Consider the following 17,198-nt stretch of genomic DNA (forward strand, 5'->3'; position numbering starts at 1 on the left):
AACGCGTTTAGCACAGTCCTTGGCACAGAGTAAGTTCTCAATCAATGTGAGCTGTTGCCATCGTTATTATGACAGCTGAAAGATTAAATATTAGTCATCTGCAAAATGGCAACATAATCTCTTGGGTACTCCCTTAAAGCACATACACATCTTCTCCAATCTGAATATTGTTCATTAGTCCTCGTCTTCAAATTTCTCAAGGTTTACCAACAATACTGGCTTTCTTAGTAAAATCTCAATTCAGGCGTCTAGTCTTAAGAAGAACTAGTTTTTACTAAACAACTACCTTTTAACTAAAAGGAAAATCCAAACTCACCTTGAATTCCTCACTCATCTGCTTTGACTCTTCTTACTAATAGTCTCACATTTAACTTAAGAAATGCTCTATTTTCTTGATGTATTTTATTATTGTTGTTCATAGCAGCTGTAATGTATATAGGCTCACAGAGAACGTGTGATTTGCCTAGATTTACAAAGCCAGTAAGCTGCAGAGCTAAGATTCAAGTTCAGGTCTAAGTGACTCAAAAATTCATGTTCTGTCCAATCACCCTGGCCTATTTGTCTTCCTTACAGTTTTTCCAATTGCTCTTTGTTTAGCCTTGTTATTCCCAAGGTTGTTACTCCAGGTCCTCATTCTTGGTCCAAGGTCATCAGGGAAATTTAAAATCCTACTATTCGGGATTAATAATACCTGATTGTCAATCTATGTATCACAAAAATGGTATTTTTCTTTGCACACAATAACATAACTGACTTTCCTAGACCACATACTAGATTTCTCTGTTTTGGTATTCTTCAGTTTCCATAGCAAGAATTGTTAATCTGTGACCCAAAAATAGATTTCAGGGTTTCCCTAACACCATGAAATTGTATATAAAGTTCTACGTTTATGTGCCTTTGAGGGATGATGGCACATATCTTCCAAATGCTTTTAAAAGGAATTCCTCATCCCAAAATCCAAGAATCAGGGTTGTGAGTGACTTTGTAGCAATACTCAAATGCTCCAACAACAGCCAATTAAATAAACATTCTAGGTCCATGGACTCCCAGACCTGAGGTCCAAAGACACTAACTTAACACTTGTTTCAGCCAGACCCTCACTCAAAATTCATTTTTACTGATCAACACCATGCTGACAAAAATTCTAGCCACTATAACGTATGACAGAATTCTAGTTAAAATCATAACAGGGATGTTGGAGAATGTTACAAATTGAATATATCATTATTCTAAAAATATGAACTGCTTAAGAGTACAAAATATTTAAAGAGAAAAATACATGACTTGCCTTGCTATGTATTAAACCATAAAGCTATAGTAATCAGAATAGTGTGATACTAACATAAGAAGAGAGATTTGGATTAGGAACAACCTAAAAAACCATTAATTGGAGATTTGCTAATATATTATGGGACATTCATATAACAGAACGGTTTTTATCAAGATAAGACCTAGCTATACGTACATTTGCATGGGAAAATGTCCAAAATGCATTGCTAAGTGAAAAAAGCAGGTTCAGAACAACAAAATAAAGTTAAGAATATGAATTTTGCCATCAAAAAGATTTGGGCTTGAGTTCTGACTCTACCACTTTCTACCTGTGTAATTTTGGAACAGTTACTTGACATCTCTAATTCTGTTTTTATAAAATTGGGATAACTCCAATTCAACACAGGGTGATTATGAGGATTAAGTGAGAAAATACGTGTAAAGTAACTGCTTCAGCTCCAGGTACACAGTAAATACTCAATAGGTACTAAGTATTATTATTTATGGCAGAATGTATAATGTGATTCCATTTGTGGTTTTGAAACTATATATAATACATACAAACAAATGCACTCAAATAATGAAACCGAATACTGCCATACCAAATTGTTAGTGATAGAAATTTCTAGAAGATTGAATACCGGAGAAACTTTCCCTTTCTGCCTTCTTTTTAAAAACTACAATGCTCTTTTATTTATTTTTAACCAAAAAACATCACCTTTACAACAGGGAAAAAAAAGATATTTACAGCGTGAGGGGGAAGGGAGGACTTTATTCACTGCTCACCATCTGTAATCCTAAAATATGAGGACTAAATAGATAAGACCTGGCAATTTATCATGGTGACTCACTCTTATTCTGTAATAATTATAGCTTCCAAGTCTGATACTTCCCTCTAGCCAAATCCACTATCCCAATACCTGATACTGACACCCAGATGAGCTGATCTGTGCTGGTTAGGTGGCTTCTAACTAATACTAATACACAGTCAACAATGCACTCAGACCAAAATAATGGGGGTCAGGGCTTCAGCTCAAAATAGTCTGGCTAGGAATCCAGTAATACAGCTTCTTCTTGTTCCAACCCAGAGTATCCCCTTTAAATATCCCGAGTTGAGGAAAGACCAATCTATGTTTTCTCTCATGAAACAGACCTCCATTGTATGTTCTAACTGGATATTTAGGATCTGCCCTAATCAGAATATTAAACATTTGTTGCTCTACTAAATGAATGCTGTTTATGGAGACCAGAGTACTGATCCTTGACTACCATCTTTTTACATACTTGAGTGACTAAAACTCCCAGAAAAGTATCAACAAAAGACTCAACTAAGACAACTGGCAGCAATGCTCTGCACGGCTGTGTGTGTGCGTGCACGCATGTGTAAAGAAGATGTCATCCAAGATTTGAAATAATAGGTTAATTCTACCAATAATCTGGGTAGAATGTATGTTGGTAGTTGTGGGTTTTCAGTTATGTGATTCACTGAAGTAAACAGTGAGAACTTAAACAGAGCAAAGCTCTTGGCCTGTCAGCCATCAGTTGAGTGGCGATCAGAATGGACACCCAATTCATTCTTGAGTATAGATTTCAAGAGGACTTGAACGTTACTAAAAAGAAGAAGGCAACAATCCTGTATGATTCCTGTAAATCAGTCTGAATGGATTTTACATGTTCAAGGAAGGAGGGTGGGGGTGGGGTGCAGAGTCCACAAATTTGATTTTAATAAAAAGGCTACTGAAAAAGGAATGTCAGAAAGGAAGAAGACAATGATCATGCACGTGTGCATGCACACACACCCTCTTAATGAATTATCTGGCATACTTGGCAGAACTCTATGAAACAGGAGCATGAGGCCATAACGAGAAAAGAGTAATGGCAAAAAAATGGATGAAATGTTAAGAGAGTTGACAAACTAAGAAAAATTTATAAGGAAACCAAAATCTAAGTAGAAAGTAGAAAATGAAAGAAAATAAAAATCAAGATTGAAAATTCAACTGATATAAGCAGAAGATAATCAGTGGTTTGAATGTCAAACTTGAGAAAGGGTTATACTAAAGTATCAAATATACTCAGTGTAAACTACATAAGTATCTAGCTTGATGAAGCATCACAGAATGAACACATACCTCTAACTACTCTGAGCAATACACAGAATACTATTAGCAATGCAGTCACAATGTTTCACTCTTTTCCAGGGATAATCACTATCCTGGCTTTTTTTGCATCACACATTAGCCTGTTACTGAAATTTACAGAAATGGAATCATACAATATGTATTATCTTGTGTCTAGCTTCTCTTGTTCAACATAGTGAAATTCATCCATGTTGCTAGATGTACCAGTAGTACATATCTTCTTTGTCATGTAATATTCCCTTGCAGGAATATTCCACAGTGTATTTATCCATACCACTGTTGGACACTTAAGATAGTTTATACTTTAAAAGCTATTATGAATAAAGCTGCCATAAACATTCTTGTACATGTATTTCAGTAAATTTGTACATGCATTTCTCTTGAGTATATACCTAAGACTGGAGGGGCTCTATTAATAGATCATACATTTACCCAAATTTAGAATATACTGCTAATCGGTTTTCTTTCCAACGCTTGGTATTGTCAGTGCTCTTAATTTAGGGTGTAGTCTGAATCTGCATTTCCCTAATGATTAATGGAGGATTTCCTCTCCCATGAAGTACATGTTCAAATCTTTTGCCCATTTTTCTAATGGGCTATCTTTTCCTTATTTATTTGTAGCTCTCTGCATATTCTGTAGATAAGTTCTTTGTTAGATGCTGCAAATATCTTCTCTCACTCTGTAGCTTACCTTTTCTCTCTCTTGTTTACCAGAAGTCTTAATGTGAATATAGTCCAATTTTAAAATCTTTTCCTTTAGGGGCACCTGGGTGGTGCAGTCAGTTGAGTGTCCAACTCTTGGTTTTGGCTCAGGTGGTGGCCAAGCTCCACATCAGGCTCCGCACTCAGCGGGAGTCTGCTTGAGACTCTCTCTCTCCTTCTCCCAGCCCCTCCCCACCACGTGCACACGCAACTGTTCTCCCTCTCTCTGAAATAAATAAATAAATCCTTAAAAAAATAAAATATTTTCCTTTATGATTACTGCTTTTTGTATCTTGCTTAAAAAAATATTTGTCTATTATAGGGTTAAGAAAATATTTTATGCTATATAATAGATGTTTTATTCTGTAGGAGTTTCATTTTCACTTTTTACTCTATGTAGACTTTACTTTTTTTGTATAGTGGTGAGGTGGGTGAGGATTTATTTTCTCTCCCACAGGATATACAACTGACCCAACACCATTTCTTAAGAAAATCGTTCATTTCTGTTACTCTGCAGTACCATCTTCACCACAAATCAAATTGTATTTGTGTCTGTATATCCATTCTGTTCCATGATCAATTTGTCTATCTTTGACTGTCTTAATCACAATGACTGAAAATGTCCACTAGATTTAAAAATGCAGACGTCACTGATGACCCTGGCGAAACCTGTTTGAGTGTGATGGGTAGGTAGATTAGACTGAGTTATTACAAGGTAGAAAAAATAACCCTCTCAAGAGGTTTTTAAGAAGAAGGGAAGTGAAAATATGGTAAATGAAGGACAAGGTGTGCAATACTGAGAAAGAAGTGCTTCCCCACAAGATTGAAAAGGATACCTTTAAATTGTTAAAAAGAAAACGATCTGGCTTGAGAGGGACAAGTTGTATATACAAGAAAGAAGGGATTATTGGTGATTAAAACACAACTTGTGAGTGAATACACTAAAACCACTGGATATTAAGGGTAAGCTTTATGATATGTGAATTTATCTCAATAAAGTAATTTAAAGGCAATGAAGGGGGGAAAAAAGAAAGGATGACTAATAGTCATCTGAAAAGTTTGGACATTCTGAAAAGTTAGGACATGATAGGATCCAAAGAACTGGAATAACTAGCCACAGATTAAGAGGAGTGAACACTGAGTGAATTCCTGTCTGGTAGCTTTTATTTTGATCTCTGAAGTAGGAGGCAAGGTCATCTCCTGAAGGTAAGGATGGACGAAACAGGGAGTGGGCATAAATAAGAGGTTTGAGGAGGAAACAGTCCTACCCAAAAACAGTCTCATGGATGGAATTGGTGGGTACTTGACCTATGAAGTGGTCTTAGGTGAAAAAAACTCTGCAAAAATGGGAGTAAACTGAGGCAATCAGATGCTTGCTTTTAGGAATCCGGATCAGGAAATACTGAGATAAGACAATTGGAGACTTAAGCTGTAAAGATACACTGAATGAACATAAGACAGAGTAAATTACATGATGTGACAAAGGTTAATTAGAAGTAAGGAGAAATTATGTAGAAGCAGAGATCAGGAATAAAAACAGTATGTAAAAAAGCAGATGAACTCTGGTGGAAGCAGAAAAAAAAGTAGAATTCCAGTGAAGCAGAAATGAAGACCATCTGAGTTACATGAATGGCAGGGCACCACACAGAGAAGGTGCAGACTTCTGAATTCCTGGGTGCTGCCCTGGGCTGATTTACAATTCTACTCCAAAAGGCCTGGCTATACCACACTTACCGATCTTAAACATTTTTGGATTTCCATTTCCCTTATTGCCTTGTATTTTAAAAATAAAAACCCATTTCTTGAAATAGCCTAAGTTGAATCCTTGGTCCTTACGACTAAACATGAAAAAATACAATAAAACTTCTCAGATTAAATCACGCAGAAGATTTTCATCTTTAGCAGATCTTCCCTGTATGTTCACATATTACCAAATAAGTAAAAAAATTTTCTCTAAAACCTTAAAAGAAAAACAATGATTTGTTTAAAATAATGACTATAAACCGAGAAAGTAAATACCTTACAAAGTGTTAAGATGATCATTTAATAAATCCTGGTCAATTACATTTATACCCTCATTTTTCTCATTCCAGTTCACGAAAAAGGAGATACTTTGCCTCAATCCTTCCCACTGCTGTCTAAGAGTATCATTGTCAAAAATACCTCATTTATGCTTAGAATACTTACTATGAAAATCATTTCTCCTAAACCCATAAAGTAGTCCTACCTAGCATAGTTTGACTCTCACATTGGTATTGCCACATTAAATTAAGCAACTTGTCATTCTAATTTTGAAAATTTTATAACCTCTTTCCTAGTTTGGGGGCATGTGTATTATGTAGATTTAAATAATGAACTACAATAATCTCTAATCACATTCCTGGTTCATGCATTTCTAAATGGGTTGCTATATTTAATAATTTTTTAACTTTGGGGTTCATTTCCATAAATTTATTTTATAAAAGCAATAAAATTAAAAGAGAAAATTATTTAAGGAGGAAGCATTCATAACTCTATCTCTCTAATCCACTATTATCACTTAGTATTTCCTTCTGGACTATTTCAAAAATGTTATAACCACAATGTACTTGTACCATAATGTTTGTAACAGTATTATTCACAATAGCCAAAATGTAGAAACAATTCAAATGTCCACAGAATGTGGTACATAAATATATTATTATTTAACCTTAAAAAGGAATGAAATTCTGATCCATGCCACAAAATGGATGAACCTTGAAAACACTATGCTAACTGAAATAGGCCAGACACAGAAGGACAAAAGTTATGATTCCACTTATATGAGATACCTAGAATAGGTGAATTCATAGAGAAAGTAGAAGAGAGGCCGCCAGGGGCTAAGGAGGGGAAGGAGAAGTTTCAGTTTGGGATGGTGAAAAATTCTGAAAATGGACAATGGTAATAGTTGTAGAACATTGTGAATGTACTTAATGCCACTAAATTGTACACTTAAAATGGTTGAAGTGGTAAATTTAATGTTATATACAGTTCATCATAATCAAAACATTTTTAAAAGTGTAGGAAACTTCTGCTGTAGGCCATGTCTAAAAAGATGACTAAGAAACAAGAATGGAGGGGCGCCTGGGTGGCTCAGTAGGTTTAGTGTCCAACTCATGATTTTGGTTCAGGTCATGATCTCAGGGTCATGAGGTCGAGCCCCGCATCAGGGAAGTCTGGCTGAGATTACCTCTGACCCTGCACTTGCTCATGTTCGCACATGTGCCCGCACACCCACTCATAAACCTTCTCTCCAATCAAGAAATAAAATCTTAAAAATAAAATCAACTTTGATCTTAATGCCCTAGTGTTAATGTTATATCATAAACCGTCCTCCAAAAAGATACATTGAAGTCCTAACCCCTGGTACTCAGAGTGTGACCTTAATTGAGAATTAGTTAAGATGAAGCCATACTGGAGTAGGGGTGGGCCCTCAGCCCAATTGTGACTTGTGTCCTTGTAAGAAGATGGAAATTTGGCAGAAACACAGAGAGAGGACGGCTATGTGAAGATGGAGGCAGAGACTGGAGCTATACAGCCACGGACCAAGGAACGTCTAGGGCTACCGGAAGCTGAAAAGCCAAGAAAGGATTCTCCTCAGGAGGGTTCAAAGGAAACATCGCCCTGCCAACACCCTGATGTCAGACTTCTAGTCTCTAGACTTTGAAAGAACACATTTCTATTGTTTTAATCCAGTTTGTAGGATTTGTTACAGCAGCCCTAGGAAACTAATTCACTAGGTAGTTAATACCAATAGAAAATGATTATCACACACCTGCCTTCTTTAGTGCCTCAGTGTTACCACAAACAGCAAGACCCACTATAAAAGATGACTTTACTCCAGAATATACCTTACCCTTAGGAGAGATTCTGTTTTAGCATTAAAAAGTTCTAAGTTTTTCCTGCTTATTTACATAAAAATACAAATGATATTCGAATCTAGAAAATGGAAACTTCATAAGAAGAGAGGCTAGAAATGTTGAATTTTTGAAAGATTATCTAGAAAATAGGTAACTAGTAAACAAACTGATCTACCTAATTTGTTTATAACTTTCAAGTAGTTATCTCTTTTACAGCCTAGGATCTATGTCCAATTAAAGTCCCGCCAATCATTTTATACTTTAGACCATTTGTCAGCGAATGTAAGGAAACATTTTTTTTTAGAACTCCTCTACAAGAAATACTTAATATAATCACATAGGTTCTGTCTTGGGGAAGCTAGAGATAAATCAGAAGAAAGGAAAAATATAAAGCGTCACCAAATTAAACCTGTGATCTCCAAAAATAACCAAAAGTAAATACAATGATTTGGACAAAAAATTTAAAGCACACTGGGTGAAGGAATATAGCCGAGACTGCTGGCTGTCCATATCCCCTTTGCCCTCACGGGTCCAGTACATGTTAATGGCTTCTTGCTGTAAGGATCTATAACTCTGCCTAAGCGCCGTGCTCAGATCACGGGCCAACAGGTGCCAGGGAGTTCACAATTCTAGGAGCAGCCCATAACCAGTGACTGAGGGAAATTAGTTGATAATCACCCCAGCCTCCTCATCATTCCAACAGAAAAACTATAAGAAACTTTCTATACTATTTTTCAGAGGTCCCTAACAGGACTGAGCCCCGGCTGTTCAGGTTTCTACCTGCTTGTTTACATATTAAATAATATATAACAAAATTAAACTCGGGTTTCCTTCTCTTCATGATCTTAATTCCTCATTCCCTGAAGTGTGCCTCCTAAAATAGCTCCCAAAGAAACCACCTGCACTCCAATCCTTGCCTCGGTGTCTACTTCTGAGGAAACCCAATCTAAGACTTTAACCTAAGTTTAGACGAAAAGGCGAAGGGTCTCATATTTGACTCAAAATAGCTTTGCAACACCAAATGGAACAGTCTTGAGAAAGCTCATAAGGAGTTTCTTCTTAACCTCTGTTTATAAATCACACTGTCCACATAATTGTTCAGGTGAGTGAAGATGGAAGTGATCCTAAAGCCTATAACTTCTCTTATGTGCATCTCTTCCAGCTTCACATCTCCCATTATACTCCTTTTCCAAGTTTAGACAGAAACTTCAAAACTCTTTCTCCAGTGCAAAGCTAAAATTATAGCTTGATGAATATAGATCAGAAACAGCTAAGGACAACGGATATGCATTTAACCCTTTTGGGAGACCACCTAAAAGAAATAATTTCCTTAGAGCTTTTTTCTAAATAAAAAAAAAAAAACAACTAATAATACATTATTATGAAAAAAAAGTTCTAGTAACAGAGAGGTGTAGAGTTTAAGTAGTATTCACCCTAATCACCCATTTCCCTTTCCAAATACTTAGTTCTTAAAACTTTTTAAACTTTCCAGATGTTTACTGTTAACATGATTGAGGGTGTTTCCATACTTATTTTACTACAAATATGGTTATGACTTGTTTTTTTTTTTAAGGCAAAAGTAGTTATAAAAGTATATATATATATGATGTAAAAATAAACCAACTACTTACAAAATTAACCCACCTTCAAACATCATTCCCTGGTTAAGTTGGTTTCTATCCTCACCAACTGTCATAATGTTACATTATGATATCAGGGAAATCGCTGGTAAAATTATATCTAGGAGACCTCCATTTTCCTTTTTTTTTTTTAATTTCTTTTTAAATTTTTATTTATATTTTTTTAGAGGGTAGGGAGGGGCAGAGGAAGAGGGAGAGAGGGAATCTTAAGCAGTTCCACCTCACAACCCTGAGATCATGACCTGAGCTGAAATCAAGAGTCAGATCCTCAACGAACTGAGCCACCCAGGTGCCCCCAAACCCCCATTTTCTTTTCTTTTGCATTTTTTAATATTTTATTTTACTTAAGCTCAATTAATTAATATATAGTGTATATTAGTTTTAAAGGTAGAGTTCAGTGACTCGTCAGTTGTATGTAACACCAATGCTCATTAGATCATATGCCCTCCTTAACACCCATCACCCAATTACCCCATCCTCTCACCTCCCTCCCCTCCAGCAACCCTCAGCTTATTTCCTATGGTTAAGAGTCTCTTATGGTTTGTCTCCCTCTTTGACTTCGTGTTGTCTTGTTTTTCCCTCCCTCCCTCTATGCTCCTCTGTTTTGTTTCTTAAATTCCACATAAGTGAAATCATATGATAATTGTATTTCCCTGATTAACTTATTCTGCTTAGCATAATACCCTCTAGTTCCACCCACATCACTGCAAATGGCAAGATTTCATTCTTTTTGATGGCTGAGTAATATTCCATTGTGTATATACACCACCTCTCCTTTATCCATTCATCTGTCAATGGACATCTGGGCTCTTTCCATTGTTTGGCTATTGCAGACATTGTTGCTATAAACATTGGGGTGCAGGTGCCCCTTTAGATCACATTTATACCTTTGCCAAGACCCCCATTTTCAGTAATAATGAACTAAGTGATTCAGAGTGAATTTCTCTAACAACAACTATAAAACAGGTCTAACTGGAGGAAATACCTTATAATACCAAGGACCTAATAAGATAATGAGGCAGCACCACACTAAGAAAAGGTAGGGATGCCTAAGCCACTTCTACCCTTGCGGGGGAGGGGTTGCCCACTGTATGGCATGAACCTCAAACTTTAGCATGCCTAAGAACCACTGGGAGAGCTTGTTAAAACATATCCTCAGAGATTCTGATATAGAAGATCTATAGCTTCCATTTCTTTTTTTTTTTTTTTTTTTTTTTTTTAGGATTTTATTTATTTATTTGACAGAGACAGCCAGCGAGAGAGGGAACACAAGCAGGGGGAGTGGGAGAGGAAGAAGCAGGCTCCCAGCGGAAGAGCCTGACGTGGGGCTTGATCCCAGGATGCAGGGATCACGCCCCGAGCAAAAGGCAGATGCTTAACGACTGCGCCACCCAGGCGCCCCTATAGCTTCCATTTCTAACAAGCTCCCAGGTGATGGTGATATTGCTAGTCTGAGGACCACACTTTAATTGTCCCTGATCTAGACTAGAGACAGGGACAGCAGGGGATGAGGGAAGTACAGAAATGATTTGGTGAACACATATAAGGCCAGACTCTGTGTATCAATCCCTCATTCTATCTTCCCCTTCTCACTTTCACCACTCAACAGTGTTGACATCCCACTGTTGCTTTTGGCCACTATTACCTGGGGTCATCTGCCAATCCTCAGGAAAAAGCTAAGATGCCACAGCTTTTTGATATATGACAGAAGAGACACTTCAATAGGAGTAGGGAAAGACAGTCTTTTTAAAATATGGTGTTGGAATAACAGGTAAAAAAAAATATATCAAATCAATGCCTGCCTTATACTACTTACAAAAAATAAATTCCAGGTAGGCTACTGAGAACAGTAAAATAATACGGCTTTTAGAACATAAAAGATCATCTTGATGACCTTAAAGTAGGAAAGATTTCTTAAGACACAAAAACCACTATACTTAAAAATTAAGACCTGTTCATTAAAAGATACCATAAAAAGAGCAAAAACAAAAGCCACAGAATGGGAGAAGATATCTGCAATCCATTTAAGACAAATGATTAGTATCCAGAATAAATATATAACTTCAATGAAGTAATGAGAACAAGACACTGATCTAAGAGAAAATGGGGAAAATTAGAACTGACATTTCACAAAAGAGGAAATCCAAGAGTCAACAAATATAAAAAAAAGGTCTCCAATCTTACATAGAGAACTGCAAATTAGAACCATAACCAATACCATCACACAGGTATCAAATTGCGAAAATGAAAAAAAAAATCTGGCAATATCAAGTGGTGACAACAGGATAAACTCTAAGAAAACAGTGTTATCTAGGAAAGTTGAAGGTATATATATATACTCCTACTTCTAGACACATGCCTTAAACTACCCTATGTGCACGAGGATGTAAAAGAATGTTCACAGCTGCATTGTTCGTAATTATCAAAAACTTGGGGGGGGGAATTGAAATGCCCAGTAACAGTAAAAAAGATTTTTTAATTATGATATATTCTTCCAATAAAATATTTTACAGTAAGGGAAACAAATGAGTTAAAGGTAAATGCTACATGAATGAGTACACAAAATAATGTTGAGTGAAAAATGCTCATATAAATACATATAACATGACACTATATAAAGTATTAAATCAGGAAAAACAAATTCATACTGTTTTAGGTGGCACGTACACTGGTATAAAGCAAGGTCATTATTATTATAAATTTCAGAACTGCAGTTAGCTGTGGGAAGATGAAGAGTGTTAAGACTGGTAAGTACCAGGGATATTTTTGGGTGCTAATAATGTTCTATTTCTTGACATGCAAGAAGGTTTTGCTAGCCTTTATTTTACAACTATTTTTTAAATGCATATGAGGTCAATACACTTTTTTGGAATTTTACAAGGAAAAAAAAAAAGACAGGGGTGCCCGGCTGGCTGTCAGTAGGGCATTGACTCTCGATCTCAGGGTCATGAGTTCAAGCCCCCTGTTGGGCCTAGAGCTTACTTAAAAAAAAACAACAACAACAACTTATTGGTCCTGGGGCGCCTGGGTGGCTCAGTCGTTAAGCATCTGCCTTTGGCTCAGGGCGTGATCCCAGCGTTCTGGGATCGAGCCCCGTATCAGGCTCCTCCGCTGGGAGCCTGCTTCTTCCTCTCCCACTCCCTCTGCCTGTGTTCCCTCTCTCGCTGGCTGTCTCTCTCACTCTGTCAAATAAATAAATAAAATCTTTAAAAAAAAAAAAACTTATTGGTACTGTAGTCAGACTGATCTGGTTGAAAAACTTGGTCTACAATTTACTAAGCATGAAATCTCGAGCAATTCATAAAGCCTCTTGAAATTTAGGCTTCCTTAGTTTTAACATGGAGATAATATATATACTTGTATGTTGTGAAGTTGAAATAAGATAACATAGGGGCACGTGGGTGGCACAGCGGTTAAGTGTCTGCCTTCGGCTCAGGGCGTGATCCCAGCGATCCGGGATCGAGCCCCACATCAGGCTCTTCTGCTATGAGCCTGCTTCTTCCTCTCCCACTCCCCGTGCTTGTGATCCCTCTCTCGCTGGCTGTCTCTATCTCTGTCAAATAAATAAATAAAATCTTTAAAAAAAAAAAAAAAAAGAAATAAGATAACATATATAAAAAGTGTCCAACAGTGCCTGACTCAAAAAATGAGAAAGACAAGATGTCCCTGCAGTAAATGATTCAGTACTGTAAAAGATCTTAATTCTCTACAAGTTGAGTTACTGAGTCAACCCAAATCCTATTTTTGCTAACAACTAAAAAAAATCTTCTAAAAGCCATGTGTTCTACTATATTTCCCAGTATTGGGTTTGCTACAAGAATCTATAGCATACATTCTCAGTGAGGGTGATATTATTCATAGAGGGGCAAAAGATTGATTCTTATGGGTGAAAAATACTTAGTAATTAAAATGGTTTGTGGTCCTCCAAAGCTCAACCCTAGCCAACAAATCCTTACTCATCAGTATTTAATTTCTCTCATCAGTGAGAAATTAAATTAATTAATTTAAATTAAATTTTAATTAATTTTTTTCCTTAGGGATGGTGATAATGAAAAAAAAAAGGTTAAGAAACATGGATCTGTAATTTATTCTGAAGCAGTGGAATCTAATATGAGGAAAGTAAACGATGGAATGACCAGTTTTGGGAAACAAGAAAATTAGCTTATAATGCTTTCCATCTATCCAGAAAAGTTGAATGGGGAAAGGGAAAAATGAATGGGGAGAAGGTGTTCAGATTTTTCTGTAAACATGAGTTCAACCAATGCTTTTAAATCATGTACAGAAATTTTAGGAATATTTTAGAAATAAAAAGAAAATACTGTTAACAAGGTATTAAAAATAGCACTCAACATTCTGGTTTTCTTTGAGAGGAAAAGCCAGGAAATGGTAGCCCAAGAATTTAAGAAGAACCTGATGTCCCTTACTCCCATTTCAGTAAAAAGCAACATTGATAACTTTATTTTTAAGATAGTAATTCTTCTAAAAGACATAAGGATATCAGTTAAGTTTCAATAAACTAAGGGATGACTGCTTAAGAATTTATTCTAATCAGTAACCATGCTGTTTGGGCAGATAAATTGCTTTCAATCCCAACATCTTTCTCACAACCTTTTTTCCTTTTTAAAAAGGAGTATTTTTCATACCCATACTTTTAATCCCTTTCTCTGTCCTAAATCTCATACAATTCCTTCAGACAAATCTCTCTCCTTTCTCTATTCTATATGAATAGGAAATAACTGAAATAGTCATGATGTTAAGAGAAGTAAGATAACTTGGGCTGTTCCAGACTACCAAGGAAACCAGTGGCCCAACACAGGCCTCCCTGTTCCAAGACCAGGCACTGTCAACCATAATTTACTGATAGTGTGCACAAGCTTTAGAGGCTGATTCTGTAACTGATTTCTTCCTTAAGAGTGCAGAACTCCTGTGGTGCATGAGTGGCTCAGTCGGTCAGGCGTTGGACTCTTGGTTTCAGCTCGGGTCATGATTGCAAGGTCATGATCTTGGGGTTGTGAGAGCAAGCCCCTTGGTGGGCTTGGTGCTGAGCTCGGAGTCTGCTTGAGATTCTCCCCCTCTCCTCGTGCCCCTCCCCCAGCTCTCTCTCTCTCTTTCTCTTTCTCAAATAATAAAATCTTTAACAACAACAAAAAAGAGTGCAGCACTCCCTAATCAACTGAGTTTTCAAAAAATAAGAAAATTAAAAATAAACGCATCTATTAAAAATACATTAAAAATTAAAAAGATAGAAAATCCTTCCCATGACAAAAAAAAAAAAACTTAAAAAGCAAGTACAGTTTAGGGAAGATATTAGTAAGTGAGAAAATACATAATTTTTAAAAAAGATTTTAAGTAATCTCTACACCCAACATGGGGCTCAAACCCACAAGCCCAGGATCAAGAGTCATACTCTCGGGGCGCCTGGGTGGCACAGCGGTTAAGCGTCTGCCTTCGGCTTAGGGCGTGATCCCCGGCATTATGGGATCGAGCCCCACATCAGGCTCCTCTGCTATGAGCCTGCTTCTTCCTCTCCCACTCCCCCTGCTTGTGTTCCCTCTCTCGCTGGCTGTCTCTATCTCTGTCAAATAAATAAATTAAATCTTTAAAAAAAAAAAAAAGAGTCATACTCTCTACCCACTGGGCCAGCCAGGTGCCCCAAGAAAATACATAATTAAGGCCATTTTTTTTTAATGTAAAAGACCATTTGATCATACTTAAACTAAAATCTTCAAAACTGATTTTGAAACATTTATTATATATTACTAATTACTCAGTACAATATGATAAAAAACACATTTGAATATTAAACACAATGATATGTGTTTTCACTCCATAAAGATTAAAATTGCCTTTCTAGAAGTACATTCATTCAGTCAACCTCTATGGAAGACCAATTTCTTGTATAAATCACTTCTTCAAATCCACAAAACTCATACATTCAGTTGTTGCTCTAAATCCGTAAGTTTTTCATCATAAAGCTACACTTCTCTAACATTAAAACTTGAGAATATACATAGAAACCATATGAAAACTCAATATTACTGCTAAATATGCCTTGCTAAGAACACCTTAAATAGCCTGTCATAATGACCCTCTGTTACCAAAAGAAAATGAAGTTTCTCCATGATTTTTTAACAGAAATTATCCTTGGATTCTAAAATTCCATAACAATATTAGGTACTTAATTTTATTAGATGCATTACTATTAAAAATTTAATTAAAAAATGAACTCAAGTATCAAAGAAGCTATAAATTTTTACTTACATATTCAGGTTTTAATTTTTTATCTCCTCCTCTCACAGCCACTTTTTCTAGTTTATCTATAATGGGCCCAATCATTTCCTCATCTTTAAGCTGAAGTTCTTCGTGTATTATTTCTATATCTCGAATAGGATCTACACTTCCTTCAACATGCGTGATATCATCATCTTCAAAAGCACCTAAAATGAATTAAAGAGAAGCAATCCAATAAACAATACAGAAAGCCATTATTAAAGATTCCTAGAAGGTTAACAACTTATTCAAATTAAATCTGAATTCTTGCAAGCAGGACATAGTATATATATATTTTGACCTATTTAGTGATATTTAGGGCACCAGCAACAAAACAGTAATTCAAGAACTTCAACATTTCAAAAACTGATTGAAATAAATAAAATTATGATCTTTACAGGAAGAAAATTATGCTCCAGAACTACTGCTATTTTCAGGTTTGGTACATTAAAAGATACTGAATTCCAGGCATGAGAGCCTGAAGTTCTAAACTGCACTATTAGGGTTTCCAAGGGAAACCGGATTTGGGGTGGGGGGGTGGGTGAAATCATCTGGCAGACCTCTTCCCTGCTTCAATCTACTTTATCACTGTGGTTCTGACGGTGATTAGATAATGAACCACTCAGACACACAATTTACACAGCAGCTAATTTCATCGGCCTGATTTGAGGGTATGGTTTTTAGGGGGCTATCAAAGAAGCAGATGAAGGTGCATTTGTCATATATGAGTGACAACCATTCACACTATCTGAACAAAATGGTGCTGGCCCTTATTAGAAACACATGCTATTATCACATATTTAAAGTGCAGTTGAAGCCATAATTTCAAATTGCCAACTGGAAACATAAGGGTAAAACAACCAGATATTACTGAAGCATGTGTACTGACTTTATGCCCTTTTGAAGACATAATGTGGCAACATAATTCAACTGGGATTTACTCAAATTACCAGATAAAGAACAGTATCACAAAAATGAACAAATACTAAGAAATATTATAAACAGAAAGCAGTGATATACCCACAAAACAAAAAACACATTTATAAACAAATTAATTTAATTTAAATTACCAACTAGATTATATACCCAAAATGAGATGTTTTCAAACATAAAGCATTGATTATTTTAGATAAAGATATCATAGGAATCATGAGAGACAGTTTGATTGAGTTTTAATAAGAGAAAAACAGTGACCATAGCTCATTCTTCTGTATCAAAGACCAAGATATTCGCATTAGTTTACAAAGAATTTTTAAATATAATTTTCTAGAATTTAAAATAATTAAGCTGTTTGTATCTCA

At 36.1% G+C, this 17,198-nt stretch overlaps 1 protein-coding gene across 2 annotated transcripts in view; it reads right to left on the reverse strand.

Moving 5' to 3' along the window:
- Positions 1-17,198, reverse strand: part of OLA1 (Obg like ATPase 1) — a 170,780-nt gene that overhangs the window by 54,643 nt on the left and 98,939 nt on the right. For both annotated transcript variants that reach the window (XM_026492535.4, XM_026492536.4), the window contains one exon: positions 15,889-16,064. In XM_026492535.4, coding sequence (XP_026348320.1) covers positions 15,889-16,064 — 176 coding nt within the window. The remainder of the gene's footprint in view (positions 1-15,888; positions 16,065-17,198) is intronic.

Source organism: Ursus arctos, unplaced genomic scaffold, assembly GCF_023065955.2.
Source record: "Ursus arctos isolate Adak ecotype North America unplaced genomic scaffold, UrsArc2.0 scaffold_1, whole genome shotgun sequence".
In the NCBI taxonomy this organism is placed as follows: Eukaryota; Metazoa; Chordata; class Mammalia; order Carnivora; family Ursidae; genus Ursus; species Ursus arctos.